This window comes from Balaenoptera physalus (genome assembly GCF_965194825.1).
Source record: "Balaenoptera physalus genome assembly, chromosome: 19".
In the NCBI taxonomy this organism is placed as follows: domain Eukaryota; kingdom Metazoa; phylum Chordata; class Mammalia; order Artiodactyla; family Balaenopteridae; genus Balaenoptera; species Balaenoptera physalus.
The window spans coordinates 164710-183799 of NC_138900.1; the positions used below are offsets into that span (position 1 = coordinate 164710).

Sequence of the window (19090 nt, forward strand, 5' to 3'; positions counted from 1 at the left end):
CGTTTTGCGGCGGGTGGGGCTATGCGCAGACCGTCGCTGGGAAGTGCGGCGAAGGGGGCCGGGGTGGGGGGGGGACGTGCTGGAACCGTCATCGCATCTTGGCAGTCACTTTTACCCTCGGCTGACGGCCCTTCCTTCCTGAGCCTCGGTTTTCCCGGAAGTGGAACGGACGCAGAGAGTCTCCGCGCCCCGCTTTCGTCCCACATTCCCGGGAGACAGCTCCTATATCATACTGGGGAAAACAAAGGCCTTGAGTGAGACCGTCAGCCTGCGGTCACTCCACCCAGTGGGTGTGGGGGTTTGGATGAGCCCGCTGGGCTCGTCCCGGTCGCCGCCTGGCAGGGCCCCGCCCAGCCCACAGGTTGTGACCGGGCCTGCAGCGTCGCAGATGGACCCGGCGCAGGTGAGTGGCGGGTGCACAGGTCCTCACCCGCTGGGATCCCCGCCTTCCTGAGCCTGGAGCCCGTTAGAGAATGGTGGTGTCCCAAATTCTTCACCTGCACATGAGTCTGGGGCCCTGAGAGTCACTTTGTCCTAGCATCCGGAACCTAGGTCAGAGGTTATATGGAGCGGATCATGTGGGATAAGGTCTGGAAAGGTGCCCCTAGCACAGGGATCAGTATGTGCCAGTTGCTTGGAGGTGAGTATAAGGTGGAAGTGTTCAGGGAAACCACAGGTCTCCATTTCGTCTGGTGGAAATAACGAGCAGGGGACCTGGAGGCAGGCCTGGAATAGCAGAGTGAGGTGCTGGGGCCTCTCTTCGCAGTGTGATGCGAGTCACAGGAAGTGTAGAGCAGAGGAGGGAGGTGTTCTGACTCAGATCTTAACAAGCTCCCTCTGGATGCTGGGTGGAGAAGCGACTGGGAGGTGGGGTGCGGTTGCAGGCAGGAAGACCATTGAGGAGGAGACTGCGGTAGTCCAGGTGTGTGCTCTTAGAGGTGCCTGTGAGGTAGGACAAGTGGTTGGTTCCTGGATGTGCTTTTTGAGTAGGACGGACTAGATTTCCTGATGTGTGGCAATGAGGTATCTTGGTTGACCCTGACAGGTTTTCCAGATGTGGAAGTTGGTGCAAGTAGATTTCAGAGGGAAGATAAAGAGTTGGGTTTTGGCCTTATTGTATTTGAAATGGCCCAGAGGGACTTCCCTGGTAGTCCAGTGGGTAAGACTCTGTGCTCCCAATGCAGGGGGCCCAGGTTCGATCCCTGGTCGGGAAACTAGATCCCACATGTGTGCCACAACTAAGAGTCCTCATGCCGCAACTAAGAAGTCCACATGCCACAACTAAGAGTCCAAATGCCACAACTAAAGATACTGCGTGCCGCAACTAAGACCCGGCGCAGCCTAAATAAATAATAAATATTAAAAGACAATGTCCCAGAGACTGCCAAATTGAGGTGCCAAGTGTGCTTTCTGCCGGGTCCAGGCTGGAGACATCTAAGGGGTGGAGGCTTGTGCTTAGACACTGTGTGCAGCTGTGAGCTGGGTTCAGGATAATGACCAAGCCTCTGAGTAGAGTGTAGACTTGGGATGAAAAAATGAAGCATGGAAGTAACAGGTAGGATAACAGAGGGGCCCGAGGTTAGATTGTTTTACCTCTCTACAGCTCACCAGGTTTTTGTGGCCATCCTCCTTGGGTCCAGGGGGTTTTGTCAGGCTATTGGAGTAGCAGGGACATAAAGGGTCAGCCCAAGCTAAGAGTACCTAAGCCAAGAGTGGGGGCCATCGGGTCTGGGATTCGTGTATTTAGGAAGGGCAAGGACAGCTATGACTGGTGAAGGGACAGCATGTGCAAGGTCAGAGCTGGAAGAGAATAAGGGTGTTTGAGATCTTACTCATGGTTCTGGGGTGCAAGGTTGAAGCAACAGAGCAAAGAAGGGAGGCATTAAATAGAGGAGTGAGGGCTCTCTCTGTCAGTGGGAAGTTTTGGCAATCAAGGGCAGTGCAAGGTTAGTATTGGATTTTGCTTGCCTTTGTCGACAAGCTATGTACATAGTGGTATATGGGTACACTAGGGAGATGCTTGTGGTGTGGCCAGGGAGAGGGGCGATGGTATTGCGGGGTGTGGGGAGTGGAGATATGAGGAAGGTATGGTCCTATGTGTACAAGGTAAGGGAATGAGCCCTGGTACTAGAGGCTTAAGGAAAAAAAGAGAGCCCAAATTTTCTTATATTTGGGAGGTGTGACCTGGAGGACACAAGGGAAATTGTCCAATGGGGGAAGTGGGCTGTGTGCCAACCTAGAGCTGAAACAGCATCCATCTATCCACCTTCCATTTGTTCCTCTTGTTTGGTTTGGTCTGGATAAAGTGGCCAGTGGGACTATGAGGAGAGAAGGACACCAGTGGTGCCAGCACCTGTTGTCTTCTCTGAGGTGAGGGCCTGAAGAGGGGGGTGAGCTGCAGGTAGATGAGGGGAGGATGGACTGAGGGGGTCATGAGAAGAGGAGATGCCAGTGGTAGATGTGGCAGAACTCTGAGTCACAGGTCAAGGGCCTGGATGTGCCCATTTGACTATTTGTTATTCAGCCTACCTATTGGCCCCCTGGCTTAGCTGTCTCATCATTGCAGAGTCTGGTGACCTTTGAGGATGTGGCCGTGCACTTTTCCAAGGAGGAGTGGGGGCTCCTTGATGCAGCCCAAAGGCAGCTGTACCACAGTGTGATGCTGGAGAACTTGGAGCTCATGACCTCACTTGGTAAGGCCCTTATGCCCTGCCCAGCCTGGTGGCCAGCATCTGCCTTATGCCTTCTCCCCATAGAAAGCTCTGTTCATCCCAAATCTGGACCATGGACACTGCTTCCTTCTCAGGTTTCCTGTTGTAGGTGCTGTGAGTGCTGGGACTGAGCTGTATGCACTCCCCCTGTTTCTCCCTGAGCAGCCTGATGAGCAATCCTAATAGCTGTTATGTCCCACAGAGGCCTTGTGGGAGAAGAGGTTGGGGATCAGGCATTCTGGTCTGCCTAAAGGATCCCACTGAGCTTGACCAGTTCCTGGCGGGGTGACCTAGTGTGGGGCCATGCCTAGGTTCTGCCCCTTCCCCCAGAGACTTTTTTTTTTTAATGGCTTTACTGATACATATCATAACATTCACCTTTTTTTTTTTTTTTTTTTGGTTGTGTCGGGTTTTAGTTGAGGCAAGTGGGATCTTTGATGCAGCATGCAGGCTCGTTGTTTCAGTGCACAGGCTTCTCTCTAGTGGCACGCAGGCTCCAGAGCATGTGGGCTCTGTAGTTTGTGGGACGCAGGCTGTTTTGTTGAGGCTCACAGGTTCAGTAGTTGTGGCACACGGGCTTAGTTGCCCCACAGCATGTGGGATCTTAGTTCCCTGACCAGGGATCGAACCCGTCTCCCCTGCATTGGAAGGTGGATTCGTTACCACTGGACCACCAGAGAAGTCCCACGTTCACCTTTTTAATGTGTACAGTTTAGCGGCTTTTCATATGTTCTCATTGTATAAATATCACCATAGTCCATAAAACTCCTAGAAGAGAACATAGGCAGTATGTTCTCTGACATAAATCGTACCAGTTTTCTTAAGTCAGTCTTCCAAGGCAATAGAAAAAAAAACAAAAATAAACAAATGGGACCTAATGAAACTTACAAGTTTCTGCACAGCAAAGGAAACCATAAACAAAACAAAAAGACAACCTACGGACTGGGAGAAAATATTTGCAAATGATGCAACTGACAAGGGTTTAATTTACAAAGTATACAAACAGCCCATATAATTCAGTAACAACAACAACAAAAAATCCAATTGAAAAATGGGCAGACACCTGCTGGGCCTGTGTGCCACAAATGCTAGAACCCGCATGCCTGGAGCCCGTGCTCCGCAGCTGGAGAGAGGCCACCGCAATGAGAGGCCTGCATACCGCAGCAAGGAGTGGCCCCCCCCTCGCTGCGGCCAGAGAGAAGGCCATGTGCAGTGACAAGGACCCAGCACAGCCAAAAATAAAATACATAAAAATAAAATAAATTAAGAAAAAGAAAACGAAAAATGGGCAGAAGACCTAAATAGACATTTCTCCAAAGAAGACATACAGATGGGCAATAGGCACGTTAAAAGATGCTCATCGTTACTAATTATTAGAGATGTGCAAATGAAAACTACAATGAGGTACCACCTCACACTGGGCAGGATGGCCATCATTAAAAAGTCTACAAATAACAGATGCTGGAGAGGGTGTAGAGAAAAGGGAACCCTCCTACGCTGTTGGTGGGAATGTAAATTGGTGCAGCCACTATGGAAAACAGTATGGCGGTTCCTTAAAAAACTAAAAATAGAGTTGCCATATGATTCAACAGTCCCATTCCTGAGCACATATCCAGAGAAAACTCGAAAAGATACATGCACCCCAATGTTCACAGCCACACTATTTACAATAGCCAAGGCATGGAAACAACCTAAATGTCCCTCAACAGATGGTAAAGAAGATGTGGTGTATATATACAATGGAATATTACTCAGCCTTAGAAAAGAATGAAATAATGCCATTTGCAGCAACGTGGATGGACCTAGAGATTATCATACTAAATGAAGTAAGTCATAAGGAGAAAGACAAGTACCATGTGATATCACTTATATGTGGAATCTAAAATACGACACAAATGAACATATCTATGAAGCAGAAACAGACTCACAGATATAGAGAACAGACTTGTGGTTGCAAAGGGTGGGAGTTGGAGGAGGGATGGATTGGGAGTTTGGGATTAGCAGATGCACACTAGTACATATTGGATGGATAAACAAGGTCCTACTGTATAGAACAGGGAACTGTATTCAATATCCTGTGATAAACCATAATGCAAAAGACTATGAAAAAGAATTGTACATATATGTGTAATTGAATCACTGTGCTGTACAGCATAAATTAACACAACATACTTCAATTAAAATTTTTAAAAATTAGAGGTAATAAATAAATATCACCATACTCTAATTTTAGAACATTTTCATTACCTAAAGTAAAACTTTGTAGCCTTTAGCAGTCACTCTCCATCCCCCCTCATCCCTTCCTCCTGAGTCTTAGGCAACCAGAAATCTACTTTCTGACTATATAGATTTGCTTATTCTGGATATTTTATACAAATGGAATCATACAATATACATTTTTCTGTGACTGGCTTTCACTTAGCATAATGTTTTTGAGGTTCATCCATGTTGCAGCACATATCAGTAATATGTTGTTCATTTTTATGGCTGAATAATATTCCATTGTATCGATATACCAGTTTTTTAATCCATTCATCAGTTGATGGGCATTTGGCTTGTTTCCACTTTTCGACTGTTACAAAAATTATGGTTGTTATGAACGTTCAGGTACAAGTTTTTGTGTAGATATGTTTCGTTGCTCTTGGGTAGATACATAGCAGTGGAATTTGCAAACTGTTTCCCAAATTAGCAGCACCATTTTACATTCCCACTGCAGTGTATGAGTGTTCCAATTTCTCTACTTCCTCATAAACAACTTGTTACTATCTTTTTTCTTATAGCTATCCTAGTGGGGTGGTATCTCATTGTGGTTTGAGTTTGCATTTCTCTAATGACTAATGCTGTTGAGCATTTTTTCACGTACTTATTGGCCATTTGTGTATATTTATCTTTCTTTGAGAAATGTCTTTTCAAGTTCTTTGCCTCTGTGTCCATGCCTCCGGTGAGGCCCCTTTACTCTGTGGCTTGCTGGGCCCTGTCCTGCACAGTGAGCCTTTCACTCTTACTCTGGCCCCCTTGGCCTATCAACAAACCCTTGGGCCCATTTCTGTATGTGTCAATCACATATTTCTAATGAAGTCACCCTTTCCACTAAGTGGAACACTCAGTAACCAGAAATTTCTCGGCTTTCAGGTTGTTGGCATGGAGTGGAAAATGAGGAGGTACATTCCAAGCAGGATGCTTCTGTAGATGTGGTGTCACAGGTCAGGATTTTCAGTGCACATCCTTCCACCCAGAAGGCTGACAGTTGTGACACGTGTGACCCATTCTTGAAAGACATTTTGCACCTGGATGTACATCAAGGAACACACGCTGAGGAGACTCCCTACACACGTGTAGCATGTGGCAGAGAGTTTTGGTTTGGTGCAAACCTTCACCAGCATCAGAAGGAGTACAGTGGAGAAAAGCCCTTCAAATGGGACAAGGACAGGGACTTATTTGTGAAGAGCTCAATAGTCTGTCTATCAGAGGAGCCCTTTATATGTGGGTTAGGTGGTAAGGATGTCTCGGACGGCCATGACCTCCTCCAGCACCCAAACAGAGATGGCAGTGGGAAGCCACACAGCAGCACAAAGTGCAGGGAGGCCTTACCACATCCTTCCAGTCTTGGGCAGCTCCTAGAAGTCCATGCCTCACAGAAGCCCTTCAAGTGCAGTGACTACGGAAAAGCCTTCCAGAAGAGTTCTGTCCTCCTCAACCACCTGAGAACTCACTCTGAAGAGATACAATTTAGATGCCCAAGAGTTGAAAATTCCTTAGAGGAGAAATCAACTCTTGTTAATGACCAAAAGTTTCACACTGGAGAAACATCTCACATATGTAAGGAGTGTGGCAAGGCCTTTAGTCACCCATCTAAGCTGAGGAAGCACCAGAAATTTCATACTGGAGTAAAATACTATGAGTGCAGTGACTGTGGGAAAACCTTTAGCCACAAACTCACACTTGTTCATCACCAGAGAATCCACACAGGAGAAAGGCCTTATGAATGCAGTGAATGTGGGAAAGCCTTCAATAACAGGTCACACCTCACTCGGCATGAGAAAGTTCACACTGGAGAAAGACCTTTTGAGTGCAGCAAATGTGGAAGAGCCTTCAGCCAAAGCTCCAATTTCCTTCGGCACCAGAAAGTGCACACCCAAGTAAGACCTTATGAGTGCAATCAATGTAGCAAAGCCTTCAGCCGCAGCTCTGCTCTCATTCAGCACTGGAGGGTTCACACTGGAGAAAGGCCTTATGAGTGCAATGAGTGTGGGAGAGCTTTTAACAATAACTCCAACCTTGCTCAGCATCAGAAGGTCCACACTGGAGAACGGCCTTTTGAATGCAGTGAATGTGGAAGAGACTTCAACCAAAGCTCTCACCTCCTTCGACATCAGAAAGTTCACACCGGAGAACGGCCTTTTGGATGCAGTGAATGTGGGAAAGCCTTCAGCAATAGCTCCACCCTCATTCAGCACCAGAAAGTACATACTGGTCAAAGGCCTTATGAGTGCAGTGAATGTAGAAAAGCCTTCAGTCGCAACTCCAGCCTGATTCAGCACTGGAGAATTCACACTGGAGAAAGGCCTTACGAGTGCAACGAATGTGGAAAAGCCTTTGCTCACAGTTCCAGTCTCATTGAGCACTGGAGAGTTCACACAAGAGAAAGGCCTTATGAGTGTAGTGAATGTGGGAAATTCTTTAGCCAAAACTCCATTCTTATTAAACATCAGAAAGTTCACACTGGAGAAAGGCCTTATGAGTGCACTGAATGTGGGAAGTTCTTTAGCCGCAAGTCCAGCCTCATTTATCACTGGAGAGTTCACACCGGGGAAAGGCCTTATGAGTGCAGTGAATGCGGGAGAGCCTTCAGCAATAACTCTCACCTGGTTCGTCACCAGAGGGTTCACACACAAGAAAGGCCCTATGAATGCAGCCAATGTGGGAAAGCCTTTAGTGAAAGATCCACACTTGTTCGACACCAGATAGTTCACACCAGAGAAAGGACTTACGAGTGTGGCCACTGTGGGAAAATCTTCAGCCGCCTCTGCAACCTTGCTCAGCATAAGAGGATTCATACCTGAGTGGAGCCTTGTAGAAATGATCTTCGTGAGAAAGTCTTCAGCCACTCAAACTTCATGCAGCAGAATACCCACAGAGAAATTACCTAATGGGTCACTAATGTGGAAGAGCCTTCAGAAGCTACTCTGCCCTTTCTGAGCAGCCCAGGAACCCAGGCAGCACTGTCTCGCCTCTGGAGCATAAACCTCTTTCTAGCTGCCTGGATCCAAATATTTGCAGCAGTCACCTTCATATACATGGAGAGAACACCTCCCTGTGCCTCCCTTCTCCTTTCCTGGAGGGTGTTGGGATTGTCCTAGGCTCACTAGAATGGCTTCATTCCCATTGCCTCTGAGAGGGTTAAGGAATGAACTAACCCCATGCCAGTTGAGAGATTAATTAATCAAGACACATGACAGTCTTAAACGTTAACGTACCTAACAGTGCTTCAAGGTACATGAAGCAAAAACTGATAGAACTGCAAGGAGAAATAGACAAATCCACAATTATAGTTGGAGATGTCCACATCCATCCCAGATAATCAGTAAGGACATAGAAGACGAACAACACTGCCAACCAACTTGACCTAATTGACATTTATAGAACATTCTGTCCAATAAAGGCAGAATACACATTCTTTTCACAGGCACATAGAACATTTACCAAAATGGAGCATCTTCTGGGCCACAAAACAAGGCTTGATAAATGGAAAAGAATTGAAATAATACAAAGTATGGACCCTGACTATGAGAGAATTCAATAAGAAATCAAGGATAGTATGATGTGTGGAAAACCCTCACTTGGAAACTAAATAGCACACTTATAAATAATCCATGGTCAAAGATGAAATCAAAAGAAAAATTAGAAAGTATTTTGAATGAAAATGAAAACAGAGCGTATCACAACATGTGGAATATACCTAAAACAGTACCAAGGGAGAAATATCTGTGTGTGTGTGTGTGTGTGTGTGTGTGTCTCCATGTATACTGGTGAAATATGAATAAGCCCTAGAGTGTAAAAAAGAATCATTAAATGCTCAATTTTTAAAAAGTTACAACAAAAGGATCAGCCATGACGAATACAAGCCATGATAACTTCTTCCCTTCACTAAAAGGTAAAAGCCAATTGCAGAGGTCATCTGAGCCCCCAGGAGACAGAAATGCGGAACATCCGGAGGGGCCTCATCGACACACTTGGGGCCCCTCCACAGCCCTGCTCACAGTTGCCAGTTGTGTGGTTTCTTAAGGGATGTCTGTCTCCCCGTGTCTTAGTCCATTCCAACTGACAGAGCAAAAATACCATAAACTGGGTGGCTAATAAAGAATAGAAATTTCTCACAGTTCTGGAGGCTGGAAAATCCAAGATCACGGTGCCAGCAGATTTGGTGTCTGGTGAGGATCCTGGTTAATAGCTGTCTTCTGTGTCCTCACACAGTGGAAGGAGAGAGGGAGTTCTCAGGGGGGGTCTCTTATGAGGGCACTAATCCCATTCATGAAGGTTCCTCCCCCATGACCTAATCATCTCCCAAAGGCCCGCACCTCCAAATACAAAACATTGAGGGGTAGGTTTTAACTTGTGTATTTTGGGGGGACACAACATTTGGTCTACATCACCTACTAGAATGTCAGTTTTCATGCAGGAGGGCCCCTATGGGTTTTGACCCTGCTGGGTGAGTTCAGTCTCCAGAGCACAGCAGCAGTTTACACAGCCTGGGGTAGGTGTGTAAGCACTCAGGGAGTGCAGGAAGGGGGACGTACTACTATTTCCCTGTGCTGTCCTACCTTCTCCCTCCCCAGAGTCAGCTCTGATGACGGGGCTGTGGTCTGGGCCCAGCACAGTCCTTCAGAGCAGCCAAACATTCCCTGGGGTCCTACTGTGTGCCAGGCTCTTGCCTGAGCTCTGTGGTAGATACATTTCATCTCCATCTGATGTGCAGTACAGAAATTTAACATGCAAACAGACTAAAGCAGCGTCATTGCAGGGTGGCTGGAGCTATGAAGGAAATGAAGCAGAGGTGACAAAGTGGTTGGGAAGAGCTGAGGAGGTGACTCCAGGGGAAGGGTATTCCAGCCAGAGGGAACCGCAGTGCAGAGGCCCCAGGCAGGAATGAACAATGAGGAGACCCAGTGGCCCATGAAGAGGAGAAGAAGGCCAAGAGGTCAGGAAACAGATCATGCCGGCCCTTTTGGCTGGGGTGAGGAGTTTGGTTCAGTCTACCCTACCCCAACTTGTTTGTCATCTGAGCCCTACTCTGCTCAGCTGGACTCTAACTCTGCTCCCACACAGACCGCCACGCCAGGGGCAGACAAGTATTACACACAGGGAAAAGGGCCCGAGCAGGCCTGGGGGTGGGTGTATGCCTTACGGTGTTGGAGAGACATTGAGCAGACTGGCGAGAACTCCATAGGGTCCCACCCCGCGTGGCCACGACCCCTCCTGCCATCAGGGGGTGGCTGAGAGGAATCACTGAAGCTAAAGGAAGCAGCAGTTTCCAACCCCAACCCACAGTACTGGCTGAGCACCATGGCCCAAAGCCCCTCAAGTCTGGGGTTGGTGGCTCTCTCCCCAAACATACCTCTCAGCTAACATTTCCTTCTTGACATGAAGCACGATTTCTAGACCAGGGACACAGCTACAACCACATAACAAGTTTCGCTGAACTGACATTTTATTTACCTTTTGAAAAAAGTTTCCAAAATTTTAAACATAGATCTGGATCCATATGTTGATTCAACCACTTCATTCCCTGGAGCCCTGGGACAGCGGCAGCCAAAGCAGCCAAAGCCATGGTGTGCAGAGACATCAGGAACACTAGCTGGGTCACAAAAGCCACATCCTAGGACTACAGGATCTTCTTTCAGTCCCAGGGTGATGGCCATGAGGTGAACATGCCCGGAAAGGCTCTGAGAATCCAGGAAACCTGTAGGTTATTTGCTGACAGTGACCTTGGACACAGGGAAAAGGTTTGCAATTCCTGAGAAATTCTGCATGCCGCACCCTGTGAAACCATGGTTCCTGGAACATTTGTGGATGCCTCTTTAGAACCAGCTCAAACCCTCTTGTTTACCAGACTCCCCACTCCACATGACCTCACTCAGTGCTTCTGTGTCCACTTACTCTTTCCAACAGGCCCCTGTAGGACTTACGGCCAGTCTAGAACTTACCTCCACGTTCTCGATTTCAGAGGGCATGGCTTCTGAGCTGATTCTGGAAACAGCTTCTTCTGACCAATGCTGGAGATTGCAGAACATTCCCTGGGAACAAGGAACCCAGGTGCTTGTCCCTAGTCACACGGGGATCTTATGCCAACCACCCCATTCTTCAGGTGAGCTCTGGATCCTCAAGTAAACCTGACATCCAGGCTGAAGATTTATCCACAAAGCCCTTCAGTCTTTCCCTGGAGGTCTCAGGCACCAGTGCAAATTAGGCCAACCTTGACTGGAGCTGTCCTCTGCCATCCTGCTGTCCCCACTGAGGCAGACAAAAGTCAGGGACCCCCACAGAAACTGTTCCCTCTATCCATGAGCCCAATTTTGTTCTCAATCCTTCCACACACAGATACCAAAGATTAAGGGTGGTTTAAACAAAAAGGCCTTTATTACCAGACATTCCAGAGCAGTGTGAGCCAGTTCCAGGGTTGGATAAATGCACGACAGGGACCAAATGTAGTGTCAACAGTGTCCATGAAAATGGTTAACCTTCCCTGGAAGCCCCCAGCAGACACTGCTCAGCTACTCTTGGCCAGAACTAGGTCATGTCCACACCTAAATCAGTTGGAGGGGGAGGGAATAAGACCCATTATGGGCTCCACCACTCATGATTCTCTCCTTTATCAAGTGGGGAACACAGAGGTCAGCTTCCCTGAGCACACACAGTGACTGATGCACACCAAGGGGACCTGCCAGGTGGTAGAAGTGGGATGGCTTCTGTCACAGAAACTGGCAGTGACTCAACACTGCCAACAGCCTGGGCAGGTGAGAGTGCAACACAGCTCCTGAACGCTTCCCACATACCTGGCGCCAGCCCAGTGTGGGTGCTGGGGTGTGACATGTTTAGCTTTCAAATGGCTACTCTCCTTAATCTCCTTTCTGGAGTGAGACCTTTCATGTTGAACAAGGTGCCAGCCATGGCTAAAGGTTTTCCCACATCCCCGTCCTCCTATGGCCTTTCTCCAGTGTGGACTTTCTTGTGCTGAAGGAGGGTAGAACTATGTTTAAAGGCTTTCCCACATTCTGTACATTCATAAGCCCTCTCTTCAGTGTGGAACTGCTGGTGCCGATTCCGGTAGGACCTGGTAGTGAAGGTTTTCCCACACAGGCTGCACTCGTAGGGACGTTCTCCAGTGTGGACTTTCCAGTGCTGATACAGCCCAGAGCGGGTCACATAAGTTTTCCCACATTCACTGCACTCATAGGGCCTCTCTCCAGTGTGAACTCTCTGGTGAAGAATGAAGCTATGGTTGTATTTGAAGAATTTCCCACATTCCCTGCACTCATAGGGCCTTTCTCCAATGTGAACTTTCCGGTGCCGAATGAGGGTAGACAGAACGCTGAAGGACTTCCCACACTCGCTGCACTGGTAAGGCCTCTCTCCAGTGTGAATTCTCTGGTGCAGAACAAGTGCATCTTTGCGGTTGAAGGTTTTCCCGCACTCACTACACTTGAAAGGTTTTATGCCAGTATGAACCTTCTGGTGCTTCCTCAGTTTAGATGGGTAACTGAAGGCCTTCCCACACTCACTACACACATGGGATGTTTCTCCAGTGTGAGTTTTTCGGTGATGAACCAGGGTTGAGCTCTCCTTGGGGGCATTTCCACCTGCTGGGCACCTGAAGGGTCTCTCTTTGGCGTGAGTGATCAGATGGTCGAGGAGCGCGAAGGCCTTCAGGAAGGCTTGCCCGCAGTCACTGCACTTGAAGGGCTTCTGTGTGGCATGGGCTCCCTGCTGTTGCTGGCGAGTGGAGCTGGGTGGGAAGGCCTTGCGCTTGGTGCTTCTGTGTGGTGTCGCCTCTCTGTGGGTGGCCTGGGGCTGGAGGAAGCCTAAGGTGGCAGGGATGTCCTTCCCAGACACCCCACACAGAAAGGGGGTCTCTGACAGGCGGACTCTGTGGCTCTTCACCTGCTCGGGAGGGGCTTCCTCATCCCGCAGTCTACACAGAAAACCTGAGACAGAAGAGTCAGTCACTGAGAGCTGGCTTAGAGGGAAGAGGCACCTTCATCACCAGTGCACGTCGGACACATCCATAAAGGAGTCCACAGAATTGCCAGGAGGTTGCCAGGAAAGGTCTGGACGAGGAAGGGCTGGCCCAGCGGAACAGGGCTCTGCCAGAGCCCAGAATAGGGGAGACCTCAACAGGGACCAGGACACAAAGATGGGAGCAGTGCAGGGAAGGGATTCAGGGCCTCCAAGTCACTCCTGTGCAAAGGGTATCGGCAGGGCCTTAGCTGCTGGGGACAGCAAGCACTGTGAAGAGGCTGTGTCTACTCCAACGAAAACATGACTGTGACACAGCAGCTGGTGTTCAAGTATTACTGAGGGATATGTACGCATCTCAAATCACACACACAGGAGGTCACAGTGGACAGCTCTGCACTGGCACAGAGGAGAGGAAACGACAAGACACAGAGGCCAGAGAGGTGGGTCATCCAGAGCCATGGTAGAGATAGCAAGACCACACAGTGAGTCCACAAGAGGGGAGAGGAAAGGTGGGAATAAGGTGTGGTCACACTGGCCCCAGCACCAAAATGCCAGTGTACTCAGATACCCATCACTGAAACCAAGGCACCCCCTAGCCCCATTCACCAAGACCAGGACCCATCCTGGCCTCTGCTCTGCTGACCACAGTCATGTCCACCATGTTGGGCACCCAGGGCTCTTCCTCACCCTTCATTTGGGCCACCTCACCCTTCATAGGGACCTCAAAGATGCAAAGCCTAGGAGGTAGAAAGGTAATAAGATGCCAGCCCAAATCAAGGCTGACCCATCCCTACACGTACCACAGGAATCTCATGTCACCATGGCAACCAGGAAGGAAACCAAGTATTAGAACATGAACCTCTTCTGTACATTTTTTAAAAAAAATTGTCAGAGAAGCAATTGTAATGTTCATTTTGTAAAATTTATTTTTTAAATTGAAATATAGTTGACTTACAATGTTGTATTAGTTTCTGGTGTACAGCAAAGTGATTCAGTTATATAAATATACATATATATTCTTTTCCATTATAGATTATTACAAGATACTGAATATAGTTCCCTGTGCTATACAGTAGATACTTGTTGGAACCTCTTCTGTACATTTAAAAATGTGTTAAGAAGGTAGATCTCATGGTTTATTTGCTTTACCACAATTTTTGAAAAAAGACCCTCCTGTGAAGCAAAACTGACGTAACTAAAGAAAGAAATAGACAAACAATAATATTTACAGACTTCAATTTCTAACTTTCATATATGGATAGAACCACTAGGCAGAAAATGAAAAAGGATATAACACATGAATAACACTAAAATCAACTAGACCTCCAAGACATCTATAGAACATGCCACCTAACAACAGCAGAATACATATTCTCCTCCATTCTCACATGCACATGGAACAATCTCCAGAATAGACCATTTGCTAGGATATAAAACAAGACTCAGTAGACTTCAGACAATTGAAATCATAGAGAATGTTCTCTAACTACAAATGAATTAAAACAGAAATCAACAACAGAAAGAAATTTGGGAAACCCACAAATTTTTAAAAATTCATTCCCATTATGGTTTATTACAGGATATTGAATATAGTTCCCTGTGCTATACAATAGGACCTTGTTGTTTATCCATTCTATATGTAATAGTTTGCATCTGCTAGTCACAAACTCCCAATCCATCCCTCCCCTGCCCCCCCCCCTTCCCTTGGCAACCACAAATCTATTCTCTATGTCAGTGAGTCTGGGAAACTCACAAATTTATGGAATTTAAATTAAGTACTCCTAAATAACCACAAGGAAAGTTACAAAACATTTTGAGATGAAAGAAAAAGAGAACACAACATACCAAAAGTTATTGGGAAAAGTATTGCTTAGAGGGAAAATTACAGAAACATCTCTGAGCTGTCTTATTCACAACACTTCTGACACCACATGCATGGGGGCTTTTCCATACCATTTCTCCAGCTCTCTGACACCAACTGGGTGTTCAAGGATTCAATTCAATTCTGACACCAACTACCTGGAATTAGCATCAGATCCTACAGGTTACGGACGCAGTCCCACAAGACTGCCCCCACTTCAGACATCAACGGAAAGTCCCAGGCCTCCTGTACTTTCTGACCAACTGACTATAAATCTGGGATTCTCACAATTATTGATTCTTCCTCAGGTTCAATAATTTGTTAGAACAGATCATAGAACTCAGGAAAAGAGTTTACTTACTATTACCAATTTATTTTAAAGGATACAACTCAGGAACAGCCCAATGGAAGAGATGAAAAGGCCAAGGTATGCCAGGGGTGGGGATTGAGGACATAGGGGGTAAGAAGTGTCCATGCCCTTGATGGCACCATTCTCCCAGGATCTCGCTGTGTCCACTAACCCAGAAACTCTCCGAACTGGTCATTTAGGAGTTTTTATGGATGTTTTATCACATAGGCATGATTGATTAAATCATTGGCCATTGATGACTGGCCCAATCTCCAGCCCCTCTCCCTTCCCCAAAGGTCAGGGTAGGAAAGTGGAGAGGAGGGGTTGGGAGTAGCTGAAAATCCAACCTTACAATCATGCCTTGGTCTTTCTGGTGACCATCCCCCATCCTGAAACCATCTAGGGGTCCCCAGACACCGTCAACCCATTAGCATACAAAAGACTCTCTTATCACTCCAGAGATTCCAAAGGTTTTAGGAGCTGCATGCCAAGGAACTGGGAACAAAGACAAAGTATATATTTCTTATGTCACAACACACATATTAAAAAAAAGATCTCTATATGTGTAACTGAATCACTTTGTTGTACCCCTGAAACATTGTAAATCAACCACACTTCAATTAAAAAATAAATTAAAAATTATTTAAAAAGAATCTTCAACCAATATCCTAACTGTATACTTCAAGGAACAACAACAGAAAAAAAGCAACCCAAAACTAGAAGAAGGAAGGCAATAAAAAAGAGCAGAGATAAACCGACTGAAGAAGAAACAGAACAGCTGAATAGACTTTAAAAAAAAGACAAAACTTCCCTCACAGGAAAAAAAAAAAAAAAAACTAGGCCGAGATGGCGTCACAGATTAATAATAACACAGGAATAAGAATTAACACCAGGGGACTTCCTGGTGGTCCAGTGGTTAAGAATCCACCTTCCAATGCAGGGGACTCAGGTTGGATCCCTCGTCGGGGAACTAAGATGCCACATGCAGGGCATCTAAGCCTGGGCGCCACAACTACAGAGCCCACATGCTGCAACTACTGAGCCCATGTGCCACAACTAGAGAGCAGCTCACGTGCCGCAACGAAAGATCCCGTGTGCCACAACTAAGACCCGATGCACCCCAAAATAAATAAATAAATATATTTTTTTAAAAAAAGAATTAACACCAATATTTCACAAACTGTGCCATAAAAAGAAGAGAAGGGAACACTTCCCAACTCATCCACTGAAGCCAAAATTATCCTCATACTCAATCCAAATAAAGACATAACCAGAAAAGAAAACTACACTATTGATAACTCTTATGAATATAGAAAATCAATTACTGTAATATACCATGTTAACAGAATAAAGGACAAAAATCACATGGTCATTTCAATAGACATGGAAAAGCACTGCACGAAATCTAACGACTTTTCTCTGTAAATGCCCTCAACAAACAAGAGAAGGGAACTTCCTCCCCTGAAAAGGGCATATGCAACAAACCTACAGCTAACATCATACTTATTAGTGAAAGACTGAACGCTTTTCCCATAAGATCTGGAACAAGACAAGGATATCTACTCTTACAACTTATATTCAATAAAGTACTGAGGTTCTAGCCAAGTCAGTTAAGCAAAGGAAGAAGTAAAAATATCTCTACTCACAGATGACATGACATTATATATAGAGAAAATACCAAGGAATCCACCAAAAAGAATAACCATTAGAACTAATAAATGAGTTTAGCAAGGTTGCAGGATACAAGATCAGTATACAAAAATCAATTATATTTCTATACACTAGCAATGTACAATCTAAAATGAAATTAAGAAAGTAATTCCACTTAAAAGAGCATCAAAATGAATAAAATATTTAGAAATAAATTTAGCCTTGTACACTGAAAACACTTTAAAAAATTACAGAGCTAAATAAATAGAAAGACACCCATGTTCATGGATTGAAATACATTAAGGTGGCAATCCTGGGAATTTCCTGGCGGTCCAGTGGTTAGGACTCCACGCTTTCACTGCCGAGGGTGCGGGTTCAACCCCTGGTCAGGTAACTAAGATCCCACAAGCCACTCAGCGCGACAAAAAAAAAGAAAAAAAGACAGCAATCCTGCCCAAATTGATGTACTGATTTAAATTCATGGCTCACACCTGGCCCAGGGAGGCCCCTACAAAACTTCTTTTGGAGGAAGAAGGCAAAAACTAGAGCAGAGAGGGCCCACAGCTTCAGCAAAGTCACGCGGCCAGAAAGAGGAAGAGCTGGATAGGATTTGTTAGGCAAACTGTAGACATCTGAACCCCAAGCCCTACTCCAGGAGCCTGTAGGGCAACAGGTGTTGAGGCTGCCAACAGGGCTCCTCAGAGAGAGGCAGGGGAAGAGCACACAGCCTCTGTGGGCTTTAAGATACACAGAACTTCCCATGGATTAAAGGCAGAGGTGGTCAGTTTGCTGAGGGAAAGTGTGAGAGACTTACCCAGTGAGCCAATGAGTGCAAAGTTCTCCAGCATAACATCACGGTACAGGCTCCTCTGGGTCAAATTAAGGAGCCCCCACTCCTCTCGGGAGAAATACACAGCCACATCCTCAAAGGTCACCGGGGCCTGTAATGATGAATTCAACTGAGCCTTAGGGTCAATAGTGGGCAGAAAGCCAACCAAAATATGAACAGAGAAACACATCCATGCCCTTGACCTGTGTCTCAGGGTCCTGCCACATCTCTCACTGACATCATCTTTCCCTTTGAGCCCGCACCCCTCACATACCCTCATACCTCCCTCCTCCTAACACCCCTATCTCAGAGGATTCCCAGGGCCCCCAGTACCATTGGTGCCTCTTTCTTCATGCTGCTACTAAATTCTGCATCCAGCCCACAACAACAGGCTGGTGACCAGAGAGATGCCATCTACGTACCCCGCCAAGCACTCAGGCCCCACCCTATTTCCTGCCAGCCAATTCCGTCCGTGTCCCAGAGATCACCTTTCATAAGGAAAAACCCCTATGTTCTCCTCTCTCTCTTAGGCCTGAGTACATCATCCAAGGGCCCTCCAGTCTGTCCTCCTGCATGCCAGACACATAACTGTACCGCAGCATGGTACAACTCCACACCCTCACCACAGCCTCGCCAGTCCACCCCACTGGCAACTCCCGCGTTCCACTGTGCACAGTGGTGTGTGTCTCCAGTGCGCTACCACAGAGAGCATCTTCAATCCCATCCTGCCTCGTCCACCCCACACCTCCAATGGCCCACAGCCAAGGACAACCCCCAGCTCTGCACAGAGGACCTCCTCACCCTTCAACCCTCAGCCGCCGGGATCCACACACGGAGCTCCGAGACCCCCGGCCCTCCTCTTCTCTATCTCTGCATAGACTGTCCCTTCACCTGTCATAGCCTTCCTCACCTGTCACGGGCTCATTCAGAGTCCGGACCCGCTGGGTGGGGATCCGGGTGGTGAGAGCCTGGGGCGCACCTCCCACTCACCTGCGCCTCCTCTGCCATTGGAACCTGTGGGCGGAGAGTTTCAGCGGAGGCAGCTGAGATCCGCACCCGCCACCCCGCCCAGCGCGCTGGAGCCTCCGGCCGACCGAGGAAAATGTGCCCGAGGACTGGGAGCAACCTCGGGACGTTCTCAGGGTACGACAGCGAGTCTCAGGAAAAGGGAGTCATGCCCGGGGGTCACGGCGCATGCAAAGGCGCGGCGAGGGTACCTGCGCTTCTCTCAGCCGGGGTGGTCTCTGCGGTGCGAGCGCTGCCCTCAAAAGTGCTCGCATCGACCACCGGCGGCGGCAAAACGGGTACCACAGGGCAACGCCGGAAGTCCCGCTCCGCCCCGCCCCGCCCGTGCGCCTCCGTTAAGTCTGCGCCCGCGTCACCCGCGACCTCGTTCGGGGCGGGCGCGAACTACGTTTCCCATAAGTGACGTCGCAGACTGTGTCCGGGCCGAC

At 47.5% G+C, this 19090-nt stretch overlaps 2 protein-coding genes across 5 annotated transcripts; one reads left to right on the forward strand and one right to left on the reverse strand.

The window, feature by feature from the left end:
- The first annotated feature begins 272 nt into the window (after window positions 1-272).
- Window positions 273-9090, forward strand: ZNF132 (zinc finger protein 132). 2 transcript variants are annotated; one of them, XM_082436370.1, is made up of 3 exons: window positions 273-403; window positions 2567-2693; window positions 5844-9090. In XM_082436370.1, exons 1-3 carry the CDS (start codon window positions 305-307, stop codon window positions 7772-7774), a joined length of 2157 nt encoding a protein of 718 aa, XP_082292496.1. In that variant the 5' UTR covers window positions 273-304; the 3' UTR covers window positions 7775-9090. The 2 variants fall into 2 exon arrangements, with proteins under 2 accessions (XP_082292496.1, XP_082292497.1); XM_082436371.1 differs by lacking the exon at window positions 273-403 and adding an exon at window positions 413-640.
- Window positions 9091-10401: 1311 nt separating this feature from the next.
- Window positions 10402-19050, reverse strand: ZNF584 (zinc finger protein 584). Of its 3 annotated transcripts, none has more exons than XM_082436660.1 (4): window positions 18854-19050; window positions 18627-18650; window positions 17622-17748; window positions 10402-12913 (listed from the first exon to the last, which is right to left on the reverse strand). In XM_082436660.1, the coding sequence occupies exons 1-4, from the start codon at window positions 18914-18916 to the stop codon at window positions 11910-11912; spliced, it is 1218 nt and encodes a 405-aa protein (XP_082292786.1). In that variant the 5' UTR covers window positions 18917-19050; the 3' UTR covers window positions 10402-11909. The 3 variants fall into 3 exon arrangements, with proteins under 3 accessions (XP_082292786.1, XP_082292788.1, XP_082292787.1); XM_082436662.1 differs by having other exon boundaries at window positions 18547-18650; window positions 18854-18992; XM_082436661.1 differs by lacking the exon at window positions 18627-18650 and having other exon boundaries at window positions 18854-19049.
- Window positions 19051-19090: the final 40 nt, after the last annotated feature.

What these genes read in the sequence shown, in the direction of transcription:
- ZNF132 (XM_082436370.1), top strand. Translation starts at nt 305, where the DNA reads ATGAGCCCGCTGGGCTCGTCCCGGTCGCCGCCTGGCAGGGCCCCGCCC. An exon ending in CGCAGATGGACCCGGCGCAG is followed by an intron (nt 404 to 2,566) that starts GTGAGTGGCGGG and finishes TCATCATTGCAG; the next exon opens with AGTCTGGTGACCTTTGAGGA. An exon ending in GGAGCTCATGACCTCACTTG is followed by an intron (nt 2,694 to 5,843) that starts GTAAGGCCCTTA and finishes CTCGGCTTTCAG; the next exon opens with GTTGTTGGCATGGAGTGGAA.
- ZNF584 (XM_082436660.1), bottom strand. Translation starts at nt 18,916, where the DNA reads ATGCGAGCACTTTTGAGGGCAGCGCTCGCACCGCAGAGACCACCCCGG. An exon ending in CCCGGCTGAGAGAAGCGCAG is followed by an intron (nt 18,651 to 18,853) that starts GTACCCTCGCCG and finishes CTCCGCCCACAG; the next exon opens with GTTCCAATGGCAGAGGAGGC. An exon ending in TGCACTCATTGGCTCACTGG is followed by an intron (nt 12,914 to 17,621) that starts GTAAGTCTCTCA and finishes CTTCTGTCTCAG; the next exon opens with GTTTTCTGTGTAGACTGCGG.